Source organism: Schistocerca nitens, chromosome 3 (genome assembly GCF_023898315.1).
Source record: "Schistocerca nitens isolate TAMUIC-IGC-003100 chromosome 3, iqSchNite1.1, whole genome shotgun sequence".
Classification (NCBI taxonomy): Eukaryota; Metazoa; Arthropoda; class Insecta; order Orthoptera; family Acrididae; genus Schistocerca; species Schistocerca nitens.
The window spans coordinates 917,460,027-917,480,840 of record NC_064616.1 but is presented as its reverse complement, the minus strand read 5'-3'; the positions used below and the strand labels follow the sequence as shown (position 1 = coordinate 917,480,840).

Sequence of the window (20,814 nt, the reverse complement as noted above, 5' to 3'; positions counted from 1 at the left end):
CCATTTGTCATATTCCTGATATAAACATCATATAATGAATTCCAGATCATATTCATCTTGTGGTAGAGTGGATTGATTATCAGCAAAGTTTAATGAAAACACCAATACATCAGTGGCAATGTTTCCCATTTCTCCACAACTGTTCTTCTATCTTTGGTGCGCTGCTTCTATGTATAAATTGAATGAGATGGGTAATAAACTGCATTCTTGTCTCAGTCTTTCTGTGACATTAATACATCTGACATCCAGCTACATCAGAGTCCATTGGTATGACTCAGGATATAGTTGGCTATTTCTCTAACATAATCTCTATCATTGATGCATCTTTGTGTAACATTACAAGACCATTTGTTTGATAGGGGAATGAGAGGATGCATAGATGCTTACTCTTAGTCCCCAGTACCTCTAGAGTCATTTTTCCAATCACTTGTTTAACATTCTCAAATTCCCTTACAACACTGTTATCTTGTGACACAAATTTTAGTTCCTACTCTAATATTCATTGAAGATAGTGTCTTTTAATATATTCTAATTCTGTTAGATGATGTCGGCTGCTTGTAATTTCCCGTTCGACTAGTGGTCAGTACACTGGAAACTGATACAACTCAGATGTTTATTGTCTGGATTCATCCAGCCTATTGATTGATAAAATCTCTGAAACAGCTGCTTCAGAGGGTTACTAAGATATCCTACAGCTACATATCAGAGTCCATTGTTAGAACTCAGGATATAGTTGGCTATTTCACTAACATAATCTCTACCATTGATGCATCTTTGTGTAACATTACAAGAGCATTTGTTTGATAGGGGAATGGGAGGATACCTTATTATTGTAACTAATTAGTGTTGAATGAACTACAAAGTTAAAAACACAGACTTTATGTTGTGGTCTTTTTAACTATGCCTCATTATAGCAGTTTACCTTCACTAATCACAATCGAGCACTTTGCTGCAAGTGGCAAGTTGCAATGGCATGTGAACCTGGATTGCATTTTCAGTTTTTGTTTTTGTGTTACAATTATGTGAATTTGTAGTGATAATTGAAAGTTTTTGCCAGACTGGGACTCGAACTCAGATTTCCTACTTACTACAGACCCTCATTGTTAGTGATGTTTCCACCTATGATTTCTGAACAGTACTATCAAAGCTACTCTCATAGGTATGTGGAATAGCACCACTGAGGAAACAAATTCATTGTATTTCAGGTTCAGCATATCTGAATGGTTTGCACTGATACCATTGCATTTCATTGCAACTTCATCATTTTCATCTCCATCAATCCATTCAGTTCATGGTTAATTATATGTTTGGTGCTGGACACCTTTGCTATGGGCAGGTTTTTTCCTGTAAGGCATATGACTATTAGAGATGCCCCTGGGAAAACTTTCCCCAGTATTTTTCACAAGAAATGGGACCAGTGTACAACATATTATTAACCCTATTCTGGAAATTTGGGAAGATCTTCAGAATTGTTCACAGTTAATGACACTCCATCACTGACAGAGATTGAAAGGGCATAGTAGGAGCTGATAATCTTTCATGAGATACTACACTTGTGGTCATCATATATGGAACGCTTATGAAGATCTTGACGTTTCTCATGCTCTCTGCCCTCTTTCACTTGGCTTTGTATAGCTGATGGGAGAATTAAGAGTATTTGTTTGCAGTATTTACATCCATATACTATGTGCTGTTTTCATCGATGAATGTATAAATGTGTTCACAGCTGAGCTGGATTATTTACTGCTGATACATTGTTTGCAGTTCATTTTAAAGAAAAGAGTTACGTTGCATTGACTGTAGCACAGCTTTATTTGAACTGGTGTGTGTGTTAGGTTTATAGCAAACTGCAAAATGCTATGAGAGTTTGCTGATAGCTATGGTACTGAATTGACAACAAAATCATCTCCTATACTTCAAAAGGTCATCTGTGTCTTTTAAAGAGTGAGGGTGGTGAAAATCTGCCAGCAGTGCTGCCACCAAAGTACTTCTACAGCAATCAAGTGGAGGGGGAGAGAGAGAGAGAGAGAGAGAGAGAGAGAGAGAGAGAGGGGGGGGGGGAGGGAAGGGGGGGGGGAGGAATGTGGTGACATCTTACATGTTGCCAAGCCTTAAGATTTGTTGCTATAGGCAATTATCAGATTCATCTAACTGCAGTTCACCACCACTAAAATACAGTAACAATATGCAGGAGTGCACTTTCTGTAGTTTCTCATCCTTATGGTGAAACATCCAGAAAGATCCTAAGTCTCATTGGCTGCCCGCAGTCTGTAAGTGCAGTGATTCTCACTTTTTTGTCTCCCTACAGAAGGACATTACATGCTTTATAAGTGGCACTTCACTACAGTAACTGCCACCATTTAAACAAAATAAAGGTAAAAGACCTAATAATGATATTCCATCAAAATGTGTAGGGCTATTCACTAATAAAATACCAAAGTGCTGTTTATTTGTAGGTTGGCTTGGTGGCTAAGTGGTGAAGTGCCAGATTACAGATCCAAAGGTTTCGGATTCAATCTCTGGTCAATCATAGGATTTTTTTGTCACTCATCACTTCTTTCACCCCTGGCAATGTTTCTTGATGGGAAAAATGTGGAGTTGTTGTGCAACATGGCATTTTTCACATCAACATTTGGAATCAACCTTAACCTACAGGTGTCCCTATACTTGGCTGGGTCAGCCAGTTCGAAGGCTGGAGAAAGGCAATGGAATACATTTTTAAATTTGTCCTTTTTTTGAATCTTTTCAGCAAACAGTAATTTTTGTACTGTTGGTTATAGCGTAAACATGTAAGAAAAGTGAGGAATACTCTTGCCTAAAGTGCAGTTCATCTGAGGAATGTCATCAGGATCCACGTTCTGAACAATTTCATGGCATGTTTCAGTGATAAACATGTAATTTTGGCAACAGTAAGGCAAATATTATTGAAATGTATGGGGAGTTTTGTCAGTACCAGCTAATGTAAATTGTTTTTAAATTTTTGAACAGGTATGGCCATCAGCAAGTATACAAAAGATGACGTGCATCTAACAAAGTATATTAAATATAAAAATGTACATTTTCAAAATTAACGTTTAAATTTGTTTTCTACTGTGTGTGAGGAGGGACCTTGAATAGAACTGGTGTACCAAACCAATGCAGCATCCAAGAGGACTTGCATGGATTTCATTACAATACTGCATGTTACACCCTTTTGTGTTTTTGAGTTATTTAGAAATAAGGGGCGGGTATTCTCAGAGTTCTTTGAGTTTTAATAAATATGAGTTGGAAACTGGCTGCAGTAACTTCGTTCAGAAATCTGGCTGTTCATTACTATCAGTAATGTATTCTGCTACCTGGGTCAGTTAACAAAGTTTACTGTTGATCAGTTCCATTTCTCAGATGATTTTTATATGCTACCTCACATATTTTTCCTGGTCACATGCCAGTTTGATGGGTGGGGTTTTGTCAAATGTTTTAATTAGCATGATAAGAATTTCTCATATAAAAAATGTTTTGGTTGGTTTTTATGAAGAATGACATTTTATTTCAGATTTGTCATTGTTAGAGAAAAACTAATACACTGTGCTTCTGAATTCCTCTCACAGACTCCTAAGAGGTGTGCTGATTAGATAATGGTTTGCATAAGTGCCCATATATGAAGAAATTTCCATGACACAGGGGCAAACTTATAAAGCAGTTGTATGTAATGTTGCAATATTATAGTAATCCTTTTATTAACATTATTTGTTCACTGAGGTGGAAATGGAAAGGGGGGGGGGGGAGTGAAAGGGTTACTATCATTGTTAATGTGGAAAATAATGCCAGTTTGTTTTAATTTATGGTGTTCACTGCCTGAAAGACATTGTAAGCAGTTGTTGTACACTACTTTAAGAAAGTGAATTAAAATTTTCCCATTTTTTGGTCATGTATTTGGCACAAAACTTGCTTTTTACACCTCAGTGTTTCATGTGATGAGGTTTTTGCTCAGTTCATTGTGGCTACTAAAGTAATTAAATTTTTCTTACTGCTTTTAATTGCCCACATATCTTTGTGTGGTGTTACATTGCATTTAAATCAGTTTATTAATTTTCGTTTTGTTCTTTATTTTGTAGGTCAGAGCCGAGAAGCCCATTAACGACTGATGTTAGCGTTGGACCAGATGAAATTTTAGGTTCAGATGATGATGAGCAAGAAGATCCAAAAGATTACTGCAAAGGTAAATACTGATGCTGTGTTTACAGTATAATCATAATCAACTATGTGTGCATGCTCATATGTGTTCGAGAGCTAGTGGTTGTGAATTTGTGTGTGTGTGTGTGTGTGCGCTGATATTGCATTAATGTGTGTGTGAAGCTCATAATGAATGTTGTGCTATTATGAAGGATAAGAAGGTAAGAACAGTCTTAAAATTACAAAAAAAAAAAAAAAAGTGTAGCAGCTAAGAGTATTGGAATATAAGAAAGGAGAAAAGGAAGAAAAATATATTTGAAATGGCTAATATGATCTGCTATACTGCAGTGTTGAGGTGACTGATGCTTTGGAATCTTTTAAGTTAAACACAAGGAATGATAGTGTGCTGACCTGTGCTTGCAGTACATTTAGAAATTTGAGCAGTTGAAAATTGTGGCTATTTGTTGATGTATTCTCCATCAGAATTGAGTAGATTTGACGCGGGTATACATAAACTGTTCAGAATATCCTGTAAATATTTCATCTAATATATTATACAGTGTCTTAAAGAAAATTAAAGAAAAAAGTGGATTTTTCAGGAATTAAAATTCTCAAAAAATGGTAGTAAACTTTTGCTCAGGGGTTTGGTTATGGGTTTTAAGTTATGGAATTCAGAACTTTTTGCAATAAAAAATTATAATGTTTCCTTTGCTTCGACGTAGTGAGGTGACACAGTGATTAAGATACTTGATTATCATGGAAGCGACATGGGGGTATGAAACAGATGCCCAGCTATCCAAATTTAGGTTTCTGTGCTATTGCACTTTCTGTTGTGACTTCAGTTCAGCATTACTAATCTTCAGTCTCTTTCCACCACTTTGATTACAGTGTTCATTTTGTTTTGTGGCATGTGAGATAACTTGCAAAAGAGAACTGGAAATTTGTCTCTCTCTTGTCTCAGGATTGGAGAGTTTTCACAAAGATGTTGAATCTACCCAATTCAACAATTATCATCAAATTGGAAGTGTGGAAAGAAGTCAAAAGTAGAGTAGAGTACATTAAATACACAATCATTTTCCTTTATTTTCTCCTCCAAGGTAATTGTCTACAATAAAAGTGAACAGTTTGATTCATTAGATGAGTATACTGTCATGAAATATGCAAAGCAATAAAAATATTAAGGAATAACAGAGTGCTGAAATTAGCTCCACTAATGTTAAACAAAGTATTTTTAATTTTTGATACATGAGAACAGAATAATTACCATTCAGAAATTTCATAGTTTGCGATGGTAACATCTGTACACAGGGAAGTTACTGTTAACATTCCATGATTAATTATGTCAGAGTTTAAAATACACCAGCTCCAGAGTAACCCTAATGATTTTGATACTTCCTCAAAGTACAGAGTTTCTCATTTATTAGGGCAAAATAACACTGGTGATATGTGTGTGTAGATAAATACCAATATTATTGTTCTTTCACCAAATTCCTCCACCTTTCTAGTAAAGTACATTGTTGTAGGTGTGGGTCAGGGATAAAGAACTACAAATCTAAAGGGCTCTGGTTGGATCACCAGTTAGTCCTAAGATTTTTAGCCATCACTTGTCACTTCTTTCACCTCTGTCAAAGTTTGCACTGCGATTCAGAAATCACATTAAACTAAAGGTCGCCGTATAACTAGATAGGTAAGTTATTTGAAAAGATTGGAGGAAGGTAATGGCATACCACCTTCGGCAGGACCATGCCTAGTAAAGCAGTGTCGTGTTAAAAAGGTAATGCCAACGCCCAAGTAATGTGATGTTACAAAATATTTCTATATTTCTTGCCAATAATAAAGACTTTGGCGACAAAGTGAACTCCTGTGACCATTATGAGTGTCCATGCTACACATCTGTCTACTCTCTCTCTCTCTCTCTCTCTCTCTCTCTTTCTCTCTCTCTCTCTGTGTGTGTGATTATGTCTTGTTTTGATGAGGGAAAGTTTGATTGTTTCAGATGGGGCAACAGTGGTGGTTGTTGTTCGTTTATCTACATCTACATCTACATTTATACTCCGCAAGCCACCCAACGGTGTGTGGCGGAGGGCACTTTACGTGCCACTGTCATTACCTCCCTTTTCTGTTCCAGTCACGTATGGTTCGCGGGAAGAACGACTGTCTGAAAGCCTCCGTGCGCGCTCGAATCTCTCTAATTTTACATTCGTGATCTCCTCGGGAGGTATAAGTAAGGGGAAGCAATATATTCGATACCTCATCCAGAACCACACCCTTTCGAAACATGGGCAGCAAGCTACACCGTGATGCAGAGCGCCTCTCTTGCAGAGTCTGCCACATGAGTTTGCTAAACATCTCCGTAACGCTATCACGCTTACCAAATAACCCTGTGACGAAATGCGCCGTTCTTCTTTGGATCTTTTCTATCTCCTCTGTCAATCCGACCTGGTACAGATCCCACACAGATGAACAATACTCAAGTATAGGTCGAACGAGCGTTTTGTAAGCCACCTCCTTTGTTGATGGACCACATTTTCTAAGGACTCTCCCAATGAATCTCAACCTGGCACCCGCCTTACCAACAATTAATTTTATATGATCATTCCACCTCAAAATGGTTTCGCACGCATACTCCCAGATATTTTACAGAAGTAACTGCTACCAGTGTTTGTTCCGCTATCATATAATCATACAATAAAGGATCCTTCCTTCTATGTATTCGCAATACATTACATTTGTCTATGTTAAGGGTCAGTTGCCACTCCGTGCACCAAGTGCCTATCCGCTGCAGATCTTCCTGCATTTCGCTGCAATTTTCTAATGCTGCAACTTATCTGTATACTACAGCATCATCTGCGAAAAGCCGCATGGAACTTCCGACAGTATCTACTAGGTTATTTATATATATTGTGAAAAAGCAATGGTCCCATAACTCTCGCCTGTGGCACGCCAGAGGTTACTTTAACATCTGTAGACGTCTCTCCATTGATAACAACATGCTGTGTTCTGTTTGCTAAAAACTCTTCAATCCAGCCACACAGCTGGTCTGATATTCCGTGGGCTCTTACTTTGTTTATCAGGCGACAGTGCGGAACTGTATCGAACGCCTTCTGGAAGTCAAGGAAAATAGCATCTATCTGGGAGCCTGTATCTAATATTTTCTGGGTCTTGTGAACAAATAAAGCGAGTTGGGTCTCACACGATCACTGTTTCCGGAATCCATGTTGATTCCTACAGAGTAGATTCTGGGTTTCCAAAAACGACACGATACACGAGCAAAAAACATGTTCTAAAATCCTACAACAGATCGACGTCAGAGATACAGGTCTATAGTTTTGCGCATCTGTTCGATGACCCTTCTTGAAGACTGGGACTACCTGTGCTCTTTTCCAATCATTTGGAACCTTCCGTTCCTGTAGAGACTTGCGGTACATGGCTGTTAGAAGGGGGGCAAGTTCTTTCGCGTACTCTGTGTAGAATCGAATTGTTGTATCTTATCATTAATTTTATATTGTGGTGTGCTTATTATATTATTTTCAAGTGTTTATTCTAGTACCAATATGAGCATTAAGAATGTTAGCTCAGTTGCTAAATTACATGTTATGAAACAGCATGTAACAGTGTACTCAGCAACAAGGTGCTGAAGACAGCAAGATAGCAGCAAACTCAACAAGATGTGCTACCATTTGACATGGTTTTGAAGCTGTTTGGGGACATGGCTGCTTCCGTTTTAAGTGCATTGACAGTTTATAAACTGCCATGAACAGAAGCACATTGTGTGAGTTTGGTGTAATCTTTGTGCCCGTGGCATTTCCTTGTTGGGTATGTTGTTGAAATTTTTTTTCATAATATTTAGTGAGCAGCTCAGTGTGAATGTTAATCATGGTTTTTGGTGCTATTATTGACACTAGAATGTGTAAACATTTGAAGGTGGCACATAATCTGAAACTAGTTGTGTACATAGCTTGCCCAAGAACATGTACAAGGATATACTGAAAAGCAATGCCTTGTAATTTTTTATATGAAATTTGTCCAAGGTTTTCAAATAAAACAAGCATTATTAACATTCTACGAGGGCCGTTCAGAAAGTAACCTCCGGTTGATTTAAAAAAATACACCAAGTTAAATAAAAATATTTTAATATATACATCTTACAACTACATCTTTGCACTATTTTTCTACATAGTCTCTATAGCGATTGAGGCACTTATCGTATCTCTTCACTAGCTTTGAAATTCCTTCTGCATAAAAATCACCCGCTTGTGCCTGGAGCCAGCCTGTGACCGCATCTTTGAGCTCTTCGTCGTCATCAAACCGCTGTGACCCGAGCCATTTCTTCAAATGCATGAAGAGGTGATAATCACTTGGCACCAGGTCTGGGCTGTAAGGTGGATGGTTGATAACGTCCCACTTGAAGGACTCAAGAAGGGCCGTTGTTCTGCGAGCAGAGTGAGGACGGGCGTTATCGTGCAAAAAAACGATACCGGAAGTCAGCATACCACGGCGTTTGTTCTGTATAGCCCGTCGTAACTTTTTTATTGTTTCACAGTACACGTCTTGATTAATGGTCGTACCACGTTCCATGAATTCAACCAACAACACCCCTTTGGCATCCTAAAACACCGTTGCCATCAGTTTTCTGGCAGAAAAATCTTGCGAGGCTTTTCTTGGTTTGGTAGGCGAATTTGAATGTGCCCACATCTTTGATTGTTCTTTTGTCTCAGGGTTCACGTACTTAATCCAGGTTTCGTCACCGGTCACGATTCTGTTTAACAATGGTTCTCCTTCGTCCTCATAACGTGACAGAAAGTCTAATGCAGAGGCCATTCTTTGAGTTTTGTGGTGGTCGGTAAGAATTTTGGGCACCCATCGTGCACAGAACTTACGGTAACCCAATCTTGCTGTCACTATCTCGTACAAGAGAGTCTTAGAAATCTGTGGAAAACCAGTAGACAACTCCGACATTGAGAAACGTCGGTTTTCACGAACTTTTGCATCAACTGTCTGAACGAGTTCGTCAGTCACCAATGATGGTCTACCACTCCTCTCTTCATCATGAATGTTTTCTCGTCCACTTTTAAATAAACGTACCCATTCACGGACAACTCCTTCGCTCATAACTCTTGGTCCGTACACGGCACAAAGCTCACGATGAATAGCTGCTGCAGAATATCCTTTGGCTGCAAAAAACCTTATGACAGCACGCACTTCACATTTGGCGGGGTTTTCTATTGCAGCACACATTTCAAACTGCCACAAAAACTAAACTAGCGCAGGTACGACGTTCACTCAACCACGGCTTGATGCCGACTGACCTGTTGAGTGCGTGAACGCACAGATGGCGTCGCTACTCCCCCCACAACCCGCACTGTGACCAATCGGAGGTTACTTTCTGAACCGCCCTCGTATATCTTTATTCTTTGTGTCCACACATTTGCAGCCCTCTGCCACTAGGAGGCTCTGTATTGTAGTGTATATGTCAGGACATTGGAAACAGTATGCTGTAATCAACTTTTGAATTTGAAGAGTTCATCCACACATGGCGCACTCTCTCCTTCAGCAATGCAATTCCAGGAAACACAGGAGCACTGCAACATCTGCAACAGTCAGACGCTTTTGAGTTCACCTTCATTGATCATCGTCCATACAATCTCAACTTGGCCCCACCTGATTTTCATCTGTTTCCAAAACTTAAATAACACCTTCAAGGGCTTCAGTTTGATAGTGATGAAGCTGTGCAAACGGAGATGAGGTTGTGGCTCCGTCAACATCATCAAACATTCTACAGTAATAGTATCAACAAACTGGTCGCTCGTTGGGAGAAATGTATTCATCTCCAGGATGACTAAGTTGAAAAGTAAATATGTTGATACAAAGAGTAAAGATTTAGAATGTTAATAACATCTTTTATATTTAAGAAATCTTATGTGTTTTCCCTTTTTAAAAAATTGGTGTTATTATTTTCCGGCATGCCCTTGTATTAAAAAAATTCATCCCAAAAGGCAAACTGTCACCCTTATTCAACAAACCCAGGCCTATTGTTACTGGGCATAAGTGCTCTTGCTGGTATACAGGCTGGTTCAAATTGTAACTTAGAACTAATACCAAAGTTCATCAAGGTTTGATGCTTCACACAAAGGGAAATCAGAAGTTAGCCCAGCAAAGGAAAGGGCAATGAGCTTGCAGAAAGAGCTTGTCAATGAAAAAGATGATTTATGCACTTATGAAAACTATAATTATGGGGAACCTCCTGAAAGGCAAAAGAAATATTTCAATTTTTGATGCCATGATCTGTCGCAAAGGTCAGCAACATCCAAGAACTGACAGTTTCATTGAAGTGACAAGTGCGAACAAGTGATGGACAGACTTGGTGCTACAGTAGATTCTGAGAAACAAAAGCTAACATAGGGGAACACCATCAGGCTGATAGGTAAGAACACTTGGTGAGCTACTGGGAGAAAACAGCTTGAGGTTGCACTAGTTGGAGGTAACTGCTGTAAGAGTTATCATCATTTCATGATAGAAATAGCTGAAGGTGGTGGTATGATGAGAAAATATGGTGAACTGATCGGAACACTACACAATTTGTTGGTGATTGAGTATCTCCCTTTGTTCAGATGAATACAAGAAGTACAGGGTGTCCATAACTAAAGTTCTAGTTTCAAAACACTGTTACGAGAACCACTGCTGAGAATGACATCAAATTTGAACAGCATATTGCTGATGCGGGGAAAAGGACACAAAAATTTTACCAACATTGGCACTGTAAACGTCTTACCATAAATGGGTTTGGCTACAGATGACAGATGAGTGGCAGTATGATGGCAATGGTCTGAGTTGGACATTACACCATCCTTACTGATTCAATGTGCATGACTGCACAAGTTTGGCAGTCAAAACTTGTGGCATTGTTAATTAGGTAAGCCCATCCACCATGGCAAGGTCATACCACATCGGATGGGAAAAACTGGTTTTTAGTTGTCACACCATAAAAAGCTAAGTGACATTGGTTTCTAATTGTCCTGGGGCCAAAAATTGCATAAGAAGCAAAGTGATATTGGTTTCTAATTGACTGGGGGCAAGACATGTTTAGTATGCTGTCCACTGTGTTCTGCCACAAGTTAAAATCAAGAAACAGCATGTTCCACAACAGATCGGAGTGTCCAGTTTGTTACATTCAGAGTACACTGCACACTGTGTGCCTTCAATTTGACTGCATTTGTAATTGGAGCACTAAACACATCATCTTTCAGATAGACCCACAGCCAGAAATCGCATGGGTTAAAATGAAGTGATCTTAATGGCTGGGCTTTAGTGTTGGCTGATAATCCTAGCATTTCCAAAGTGCCTCTGCAGCAGCCACTATACTGGCTGTGCAATGTGTGTAGGAGCCTCATATTCATGCCTCATATTCATAAAAATTATTCTACCCACACATCCACACAGTTGAAGGGTTCTAATGATGTTGGTTTGCAAAAGACTCTCATAGTATTTACCAGCTATGACACAGGTAAAGTGACCTGCAGTACTTGCCACCTGACAAAAATACAGCTCAACAATAAACAATGCCATCAAATCGCATCATGCGGTCATGTTTTTAGAATGAAGTGGTATGGGTAGATGTGTGTGAGGATTTTCCATTGCCCATAATCTGCAATTCTGCATGTTGACATGTCCTTCGAGATGGAAATGTGCTTCATCTGTGCACAAAATGTTCTGTGGCCATTTATTGTTCACTTCCGTGTGTCCAAGCAATTCCTGAGTGAATGTTTATCTTGCTGTTAGGTCATCAGGAAGCAATAGCTGAATGTGGGTGACTTTATATGGATAGCAATGCAGGATGTTTTGTAGGATTTTATGCACTGTGCTCACAGGTATGTTAAGAATTTGGGCAATTCCCTATGCAATGCATGTTTGTGCACCACCACTCGACCCCTGCTGCAGTGCTGTGGCCACATCTTCGACAGATGGTGTGTTATATAATACAACTTCTGAGCCCTTCTTACATACGGTTTAGTTAGCAGAAAGCTAAAACTTCCCTCGCCGTCTGCTTAAATTCCTTTGCTTGTTGTGGGCTTTAATGATCGTGTACTGTAAGCCCATCAGTTCCTATAAAGTAGAGTTCATATTTGTGATTTACATTCTGAACTCTTATTGTTTGCTAAAGGTTTTGTTTTGTACCTGCATCTGTCAGTGTACAATACTCAGTATTTACGTTTATTAGTGTCATTTAGATTCGATACATTGATGGTAGCAGTTTTTATAGTAAGCGTGCACTTTTTGGAGAAAGCAACAGTGCGGAACTGAGTCGAATGCCTTTCGAAAGTCGAGAAATATGGCATCAACTTGGGAGCCGGTATCTAGAGCCTGTTGTATATCAGCACAAAGAGGGCCAGCTGTGTCTCACATGACCGCTGTTTCCTAAAACTGTGCTGGTTTCTGCAGATGAGCTTCTCAGAGTCTAGAAAGGTCATTATGTCTGAACACAAAATATGTTCCATGACTCTACAACAAATAGATGTCAGTGAAATTGGCTGGTAATTATGTGCATCCGATTTTCTACCCTTTTTATAGATTGCTATGACCTGGGCCTTCTTCCAGTCCCATGGAACTTTCTGCTGTTCTAATGATCTCTGATAGATGATGGATAAGAATGGTGCTATATTTGTAGCATAGTCAACATAAAATCTTACGGGGATGCCATCTGGACCAGATGGCACCTGGTCCAGATGGCACCTGGTCCAGATGCCTTTCTGGCGTCTAAGGATCTTAACTGTTTTACAATCCCAGATACACTAAACACTATATGTCAGCCATCCTTTCGTTTGTTCGATAATTGAAAGGGGGAATGGTGCTGCAGCCCTCTACCGTAAATTAGTTTTTGAAGGCTAGGTTTTGAATTTCAGCCTTCTGTTTATCATCATCAGTTACATTATCCATACTGTCAGCAAGAGAAGGTATTGAATTATATGTAGCGTTGATAGATTTTACGTACAACCAAAATTTTTTATGGTTATTTTTAGAATCTGCAGATAAAATATTGCTTCCAAATTAGTTAAAAGAATCTCTCCTTGTCCTTCTGACAGCTGCTTTCATTTTACATAATTTCTGTTTGTCAGCGGGGCAGTGACTACATTTAAAACGACTGTGCAAAATTCTCTGCTTTCTCACCAACTTCCTAATATGTTTGTTGTACCAAGGTGGATCCTTTCCCTCCCCTGTACTGAACTGATCATTGATAGGAAATGGTTATATTCGGCTACTTGGAGACCAGTTGCAGCCATGCGAGGGCTTCATATTCCCAAAAAACAATATATTTTTATGGATGACAATTTACCATGACATTGGGCCGCAATTGTTTGCGATGGGTGTGAACAACATTCTGGACAATGAAAGTGAATTATTTGGCCACCCAGGTCGCTAGACACGAGCCCCATTGAATATTTTCAGCAACACTCTCACTGTTACGGCTATCTATAGAGGCAGCATGACTCAGTATTTCTGCAGGGACCTACAACAACTTGTTAGTCTGTGCCACTTTGAGTTGTTGCACTTGCCAGGCAAAAGATGGTCTGACAATATATTAGGAGATATCCCATGACTTATGTCACCTCAGTGTATATGCCATGGCAGCGTGAGGTGTACAGGCACCATGTTGAATAATAAACTATCTAGATCAGTATACTCCTCCAGGAAGCTTCTACTTACAGTACTTGAAATATTATGGGGGTAATTTTATTTGAGTTAGCAGTGTAATTTAAAACAAAATTGTTTTTAATGTGTTGAAAGTCAGTGTAGATTAAATAACTACATAGGTTAAAAGGAGGCTTATGATATGTTTACTCCCTCTTTTATAATGTTCGAACTCTTTGAAAACTGATGTAATCATTTGCTTTAAGATATATGTTTGGTTCATATTTGCATCAGTATAAAAAGTCCTGTATCATGAAAATGATTCAGTAGATAAATAAATAAATAAACTGATTAGTTAATGAAATAATAATAAAAAAGCTTTGTAAAGGGAAAAGAAGTGTTTGGCTGTGGTTAAAAACTCACTTAAGTTCTAAAATGTGTTAAATTATAAGCTACTAGAATTTGATGATGAACAAAACCAGAAATTTTTGTGCAGAATTGATTTTTTCCCCTACATCCTGCACAAATGTGTTGAACTTCAACAACAAATACAAAAAAAATCACATGGTAAATATTATTATTATTATTTCTTTACTTTCTCAGACGTTAAGTCTGGTTAAAAATGGAAAGTGACGCGGACCTTGATCAAGCGTCACTTCCTTTTAACTGTACGGTATATGTTATGTTGCATTTAGGAACTTTCGGGTAATTGAACATATATCAATAATTACAGATTTCTGTAGTTGTATATATAAGTTTGGATGTAGCTGTATTGCATTGATGTACTGGTGGATATTGTGTGGTATGACTCCTGTAGTTGATAGTATAATTGGTATAATGTCAACTTTATACTGATGTCACATGTCCTTGACTTCCTCAGCCAGTTGGATGTATTTTTCAATTTTTTCTCCTGTTTTCTTTTGTATATTTGTTGTATTGGGTATGGATATTTCGATTAGTGGTGTTAATTTCTTATTTTTATTGGTGAGTATGATGTCAGGTTTGTTATGTGGTGTTGTTTTATCTGTTATAATGGTTCTGTTCCAGTATAATTTGTATTCATCATTCTCCAGTACATTTTGTGGTGCATACTTGTATGTGGGAACATGTTGTTTTATAAGTTTATGTTGTAAGGCAAGCTGTTGATGTATTATTTTTGCTACATTGTCATGTCTTCTGGGGTATTCTGTATTTGCTAGCATTGTACATCCGCTTGTGATGTGATCTACTGTTTCTATTTGTTGTTTGCAAAGTCTGCATTTATCTGTTGTGGTATTGGGATCTTTAATAATATGCTTGCTGTAATATCTGGTGTTTATTGTTTGATCCTGTATTGCAATCATGAATCCTTCCGTCTCACTGTATATATTGCCTTTTCTTAGCCATGTGTTGAATGCCTCTTGATCGATGTGTGGCTGTGTTAGATGATATGGGTGCTTGCCATGTAGTGCCTTCCACTTCCAATTTACTTTCTTCGTATCTGTTGATGTTATGTGATCTAAAGGGTTGTAGAAGTGGTTATGAAATTGCAGTGGTGTAGCCGATGTATTTATATGAGTGATTGCTTTGTGTATTTTGCTAGTTTCTGCGCGTTCTAGAAAGAATTTTCTTAAATTGTCTACCTGTCCATAATGTAGGTTTTTTATGTCGATGAATCCCCTTCCTCCTTCCTTTCTGCTTAATGTGAATCTTTCTGTTGCTGAATGTATGTGATGTATTCTATATTTGTGGCATTGTGATCGTGTAAGTGTATTTAGTGCTTCTAGGTCTGTGTTGTTATTATTATTATTATTATTATTTAAATATGGCCAGCTCAGGACCACATGATACAGCTAATTTATGACATGATTTTTTAAAAATTTATTTTACTTATTTATTTACTTATTTGCTTTCCAATACTTCTTCATTCTTGCTCTCTGTTGTCCTCTTCTTTCTTCTGTCCATGTCACTCCTCTCTTCTTTTGTGTTTCTTCTGGAAACCCATGACCTTTTTCCTGAATTTATGTCTGTTTTCTAGGTCTTTGTCTGTTATTCCTAACTCCTGCAGATTTTTGTTAACAGCTTTAAACCATGAAATATGGGTTTTTGTTTTTTGATCAAAGAAGTTGAATATTTTTTTGACCAGCCTCTCACTATATCTTCTTTTTAACTATGCTATAAAATGTAATCCTCAGCTTTCTTGTGGTATTTATTACATTCTATTTTTTCCCCATACACCATTTTGTTGTTTCTTAATTTTCAAATCCCATTTTCGTACTTTGAATCCAAATTTTTTTGTGTTATTCATTTTCTTTCTTCTTCAAATCACTTAGTTATGCTGAAACATAATCTCTCAGAATTTTTTATGTGAAAACTTGTAAAGCTTTTGAAATAAAACACATGTTACTAATTTTCTAAATCTTTATTCTACATGTCTAACTATTTATTTCTTGACAACAAATTTATTTGTCCCATCAAGAGACCAGTGTGTCAATACTGTTACCATAGAGAGTTTGACTTTGTTGTTGACAACAAATTTATTTGTCCCATCAAGAGACCAGTGTGTCAATACTGTTACCATAGAGAGTTTGACTTTGTTGACAGAGCCACAACTTCACCCTAGCTTGATCACTATCAAAGTGGAGTCCTCAAAGGTGTTCTGTAAGTTTTGGAAACCGAAGAAAATCAGATGGTACCAAGTCTGGATTTTATCCTGCGGGTTCTCTGCTAAGGTAGCTGGATCATCAGCAAAAGCTAACAGTCAGTTTCAAGGTTTTCTCTCTTTCTTCCAAGTTTCACTTTATTTATTCCCTCTTCTTCTGTTGTTTTTCTATGCTACTGTTTCCAGATCGCAACTAAATAATAATGGAGGCAGTCCATCTGCAAATGCCTGTTTTAATTTCAGAAGGTTTTTATATATCATGTAAAACTTTGACTTTGGAAATTGTGTTACTCATTATGTGCATACTGATAGCCATTGTTTTATTGTCAGCTCCAAATTGTTCTTGGACACTAAATAGTGTCTCTCTGTCAATTGAATTGTAGGCTTTTTAAAATCAACAAACAATATGTGAGTATTTTGTGCTCAAAGCTGCTTATACCTAATTAAGAGCTTTAGGTTTAATAACTGTCCGACACATGATCTTCCTCTCCTGAACCCACCCTGGTATTCTCCTAATTGTTCCTCCATTTGATTTTCTAATCTGTTTTGTAAAGCTTTTGATGGGATTTTATACATCACTTGGCAGAGAGATATAACTTGGTAATCTGGTTTGTCCCATTCTTGTGTAATGGATGACTGAGCACTGTTCTGCAATCTCCATTAGATGTTTCTGATTCTTTTTTGTAGTTGCTTTACCGTTCAATTCCTCTCATTTTTCCACATTCCTGCAACAACACTGTCTTCCCCTGGAGCTCTGTTGCTTCTTAGTACTTCAAAATTTTGTTGGATTTCCTGAAAATTTGGCAGTTGTGAATCTCCATATATTGTGGAGCTTTCTTTGGGACTTTCTCTTTTGATTCTTCACAATTTAGAACTTTCTGAAGTTTTCTTGCCAGTATTATACAGTTTTCCTGACTGTTTAGGACCAACCTTTCTGTTTTGTCTTTGGAACACTGGTTTGGTGGTTGATATTTTTCCAAGTTATTGTAGAACAACCTTGTATTGTTTGTATGAAAGTCCTCATTAAATTGATAAAGTTGGTCCATCTCATGACTCCATTTAACTGATCGTATAATTTTAGTTGTCAGTGATCTTAGTCTTTTAATTTCAACATAATCTTAAGGTGTGTGTGTGTGTGTGTGTGTGTGTGTGTGTGTGTTAAGGGTACCATTTAATCCAAGTTCATTCTTAGTTCTAGTGTTCCCTCACATTGTGAATTCCACCATCTATGTTGCTTTGTTCTCTTTGCCATGGCAGCTTCATACACTGACTGAACCACTTAATGTCTGATTAATTTCTAGATGAAAGATAAAAATCAAAAGTTGTGGTTCTTTAGAGGTATCTGGAATATTCAGGAGAATGCAGCACTTGTCAGAAGTGTTGGTAGCTTAATAAAGAATCAGCACTACTGGTGCTGACATTCAAAAACAGTTAACCTTCTAGTTATTATTACAGCCTTGATATAATGCGAATTTGCAACACTCGGTATTAAGGGGTTAACCAATTTAGATTTAATTTCATGCAAGTCTTCTGATTGTATATAAAGTTTTTCTTGAAAATCTTTTTTCTTAGGATTCATGATTTTTGTATCTATTCTTAAGGTTTTATGTTTCGGTAATCTTTTCCTGCTCTGTGGGCTAAATTTAATTTTTATTGTGATAAGGCAATGAATGGTCTGTTTCTGTATTTGCTATTTCTTAACTTTTACATTCATCACTTCCTTCTACTGTTCAAAAAATATGGGCACATGGTCAATTTGAAGTTACCCTAAATATGGAATTAGTGGTTTCCATGTTTTCTGTTTCCTTGGGAGGTTTTTTTTTTTTTTTTTTTTTTTTTTTTTTTTTTTTTTTTTTTTTTTTTTTTTTTTTTGTGGACAGTAACTTGAAGTTAAATTCTTTATGGAATTCTATTAGCCTTCCTCTGTTCTTATTTGTTCTTTTGTGTGTTGGAAATTCTACAACTGTTTTTGTATATATTTTTTTGTCTTCTCTTGTTTGTGCTTTGAAGTCACCCATTAGTATTTTCATATTGTTCCCTGGAATTTGACATTTCATGCTGTACAGCTTCCAAGAAGCATTCCACGTTTTTGGTATTTCTTTTATCATCTTCATTGAGCCATGACAGTTTATTAAAATATATGTTTTGGTCACACATTGAAGGTCTTAATAGAAAGGATCTCACTTGGTGAATAAAAATGTCCGATAGAAATAACCATTTAGCAGTGAACGATGACTCCTGTTCCTGGGTGTAGGATCCCTTTTTTCATTGAATTCCAGCCATTTTTAACCTTAAAAATTCTGTATATCTCTGACTTCGTGTTCTCATCCATAAATGTAGTTTCTTGGAAGGCTAAGAATTTTATTTGGCATTTCTCCAAAACTTCAGTGAGTTGTTTTAATTTTGCTGGTTGTAAAAATGTGTTGGCATTTAATGTTCCAAAAAAATACTTCCTTTGTGTTTTTAACTTGTTATTGGGTTAAGATTACCAGCATATTCCAAAGTTATATTTAGGTAAGTTTCCACCGTGCATAATCTATTTGAAATTATCATGTGAGAATTGTTATAAAACAATTCCAAACTTGTGTTTAGTAAAAGTCTTTCTGATCATATCAGTGTTGTAATATGATGACAGGCTAAGGGCTGTAGGACATGGTAGAAATATTATCTGCAAAAATTACCATAGCTCATATTGTGATATTCCTAAGATTTAGTTAGTTAGTTAATTAGTGAGTTCTCTATCTAAAAGGAATAAATTCTTATAAAAAGACAAAAGGCAAGAGTGTGGAAAGCCACAGCAGTGAGAATAACATACTGCAGACTTTTGAATGGAAGAAGAGAGAGTACCATAAATGAAGAACCGTCCCTACTGGGCAATATAAATTATAATAGAACTCTGGTTATTTGGATGTAAATTATTTGAGTTTTTAAATATCCATTGTTAGAAAGGGCAGTTTTTTGGTTTCACTTGCATGACGCTTTTTGACACCGTATTTGTTACCTGATGTTTACATTTCAACCTGCTATTAAGCATTTATGAGAGTTGTTGTGGCAAGTTTATTGACATGAAAGGAGCCATTACAATTATAATTTGAGTTCAGCTGTACATACAAGCATTAACGAGACATACATTAAGAGAAAATACTCTCGTAAAGCTACTGGCTGCTGTTTCTACAATGGTAGGAATTTTTGTTTAAAAAACACAAGCATCATTGTTGTTTCATGTTTCTGTTTTAGTTGTGTGACGGCAGTGTTAGAACTGTGCCGTACTGATGATATGCCTGGGAAAATCACAACTTTAAAATGTGATTCCACTTGAAAGCAAATTAAAAGCAACAAAATACATTGATAATCTGATAACAGCGAGAAAATGTGTGCAGTTGATAGTGGATATGATGTAGCTCAAACTGTTGGTGGTGATAGAAGAAACAGAAAAAAATAGTTAAATTTGTGGAACAATCCATGCTTGTTCTTGTCAATAAGAAAACTATGAAGTTGCTGACTTTCCCCAGAACAAATTAAGCTTTTTCATGTCTGTTCTAACTGTGGTGTAATACGGTTAGTTAGTTAGTTAGTTAGTTAGTCAGTTACATGTTCCATGGATCATTTTGCAAAATACATCGTAATGGTGTGGAATGAGTCATTTTACATTCACATCGCAAATTAATTTTTACATATGGGTACATTCTAAAGTTTTGTAAAAAGAGACACAGATGAGAGTTAGTAATTACTACTCATCACCTTTTACACATTGCAGTAATAGAAATTCTTCTATGTAATAGGAGGAGTTAACAAGGAGAAACCTCCCCAGTCTGTTTTCAAATTTTACTTTGCTGTCTGGCAGATATTTTGTATCACTGGGTAAGTGATCAAAAATTATGTTGCAGCATTATGCTAAAGACAACCTTAATGTGGAATTACGAATTTCATTTTTCCTTCTGGTACTGTGGGTGATCACCACATATTATTCTTACAGTATGTTTTTGTGCAATGAAGACTTTCTTTCTTAAATATGAGTCACCCCAAAACATTATTCCCTATGACATTATTGAATAAAAATATGCAAAATATGTCAACTTACTGATTTGTCTCTCCCCAAGATTTGCAATAATTCTGTGTACAAATATGACTCAACTAAGTTGTGTATTCTCATCAGGATGGACACCTAAGAATTTTAAAGTTTCCACCCTATTCGTTCCATGTGTTACTCTTACCATTGCTGTAGTACCCCTAGGTGTGCATTTTGAGTCCTATTAATATCCAAAGATTATGATGCCATAACAAAGTCAGCAGTTTGCATCGATGCCACAGAAGATAACAATGTCTCACTGCATACTGCAATGTCGAATGGGAGGTGCTGGCATAGGCATACCCTCTGTCAGCTTCCCAATGCT

General features: G+C 37.2%; 1 protein-coding gene across 2 annotated transcripts in view; it reads left to right on the top strand.

Annotated features, from left to right (window-relative positions):
* LOC126248976 (SRSF protein kinase 3) overlaps positions 1 to 20,814 on the top strand; it is a 425,825-nt gene that overhangs the window by 154,602 nt on the left and 250,409 nt on the right. For both annotated transcript variants that reach the window (XM_049950532.1, XM_049950531.1), the window contains exon 3: positions 4,095 to 4,198. In XM_049950532.1, the coding sequence (XP_049806489.1) occupies positions 4,095 to 4,198 (104 nt within the window). The remainder of the gene's footprint in view (positions 1 to 4,094; positions 4,199 to 20,814) is intronic.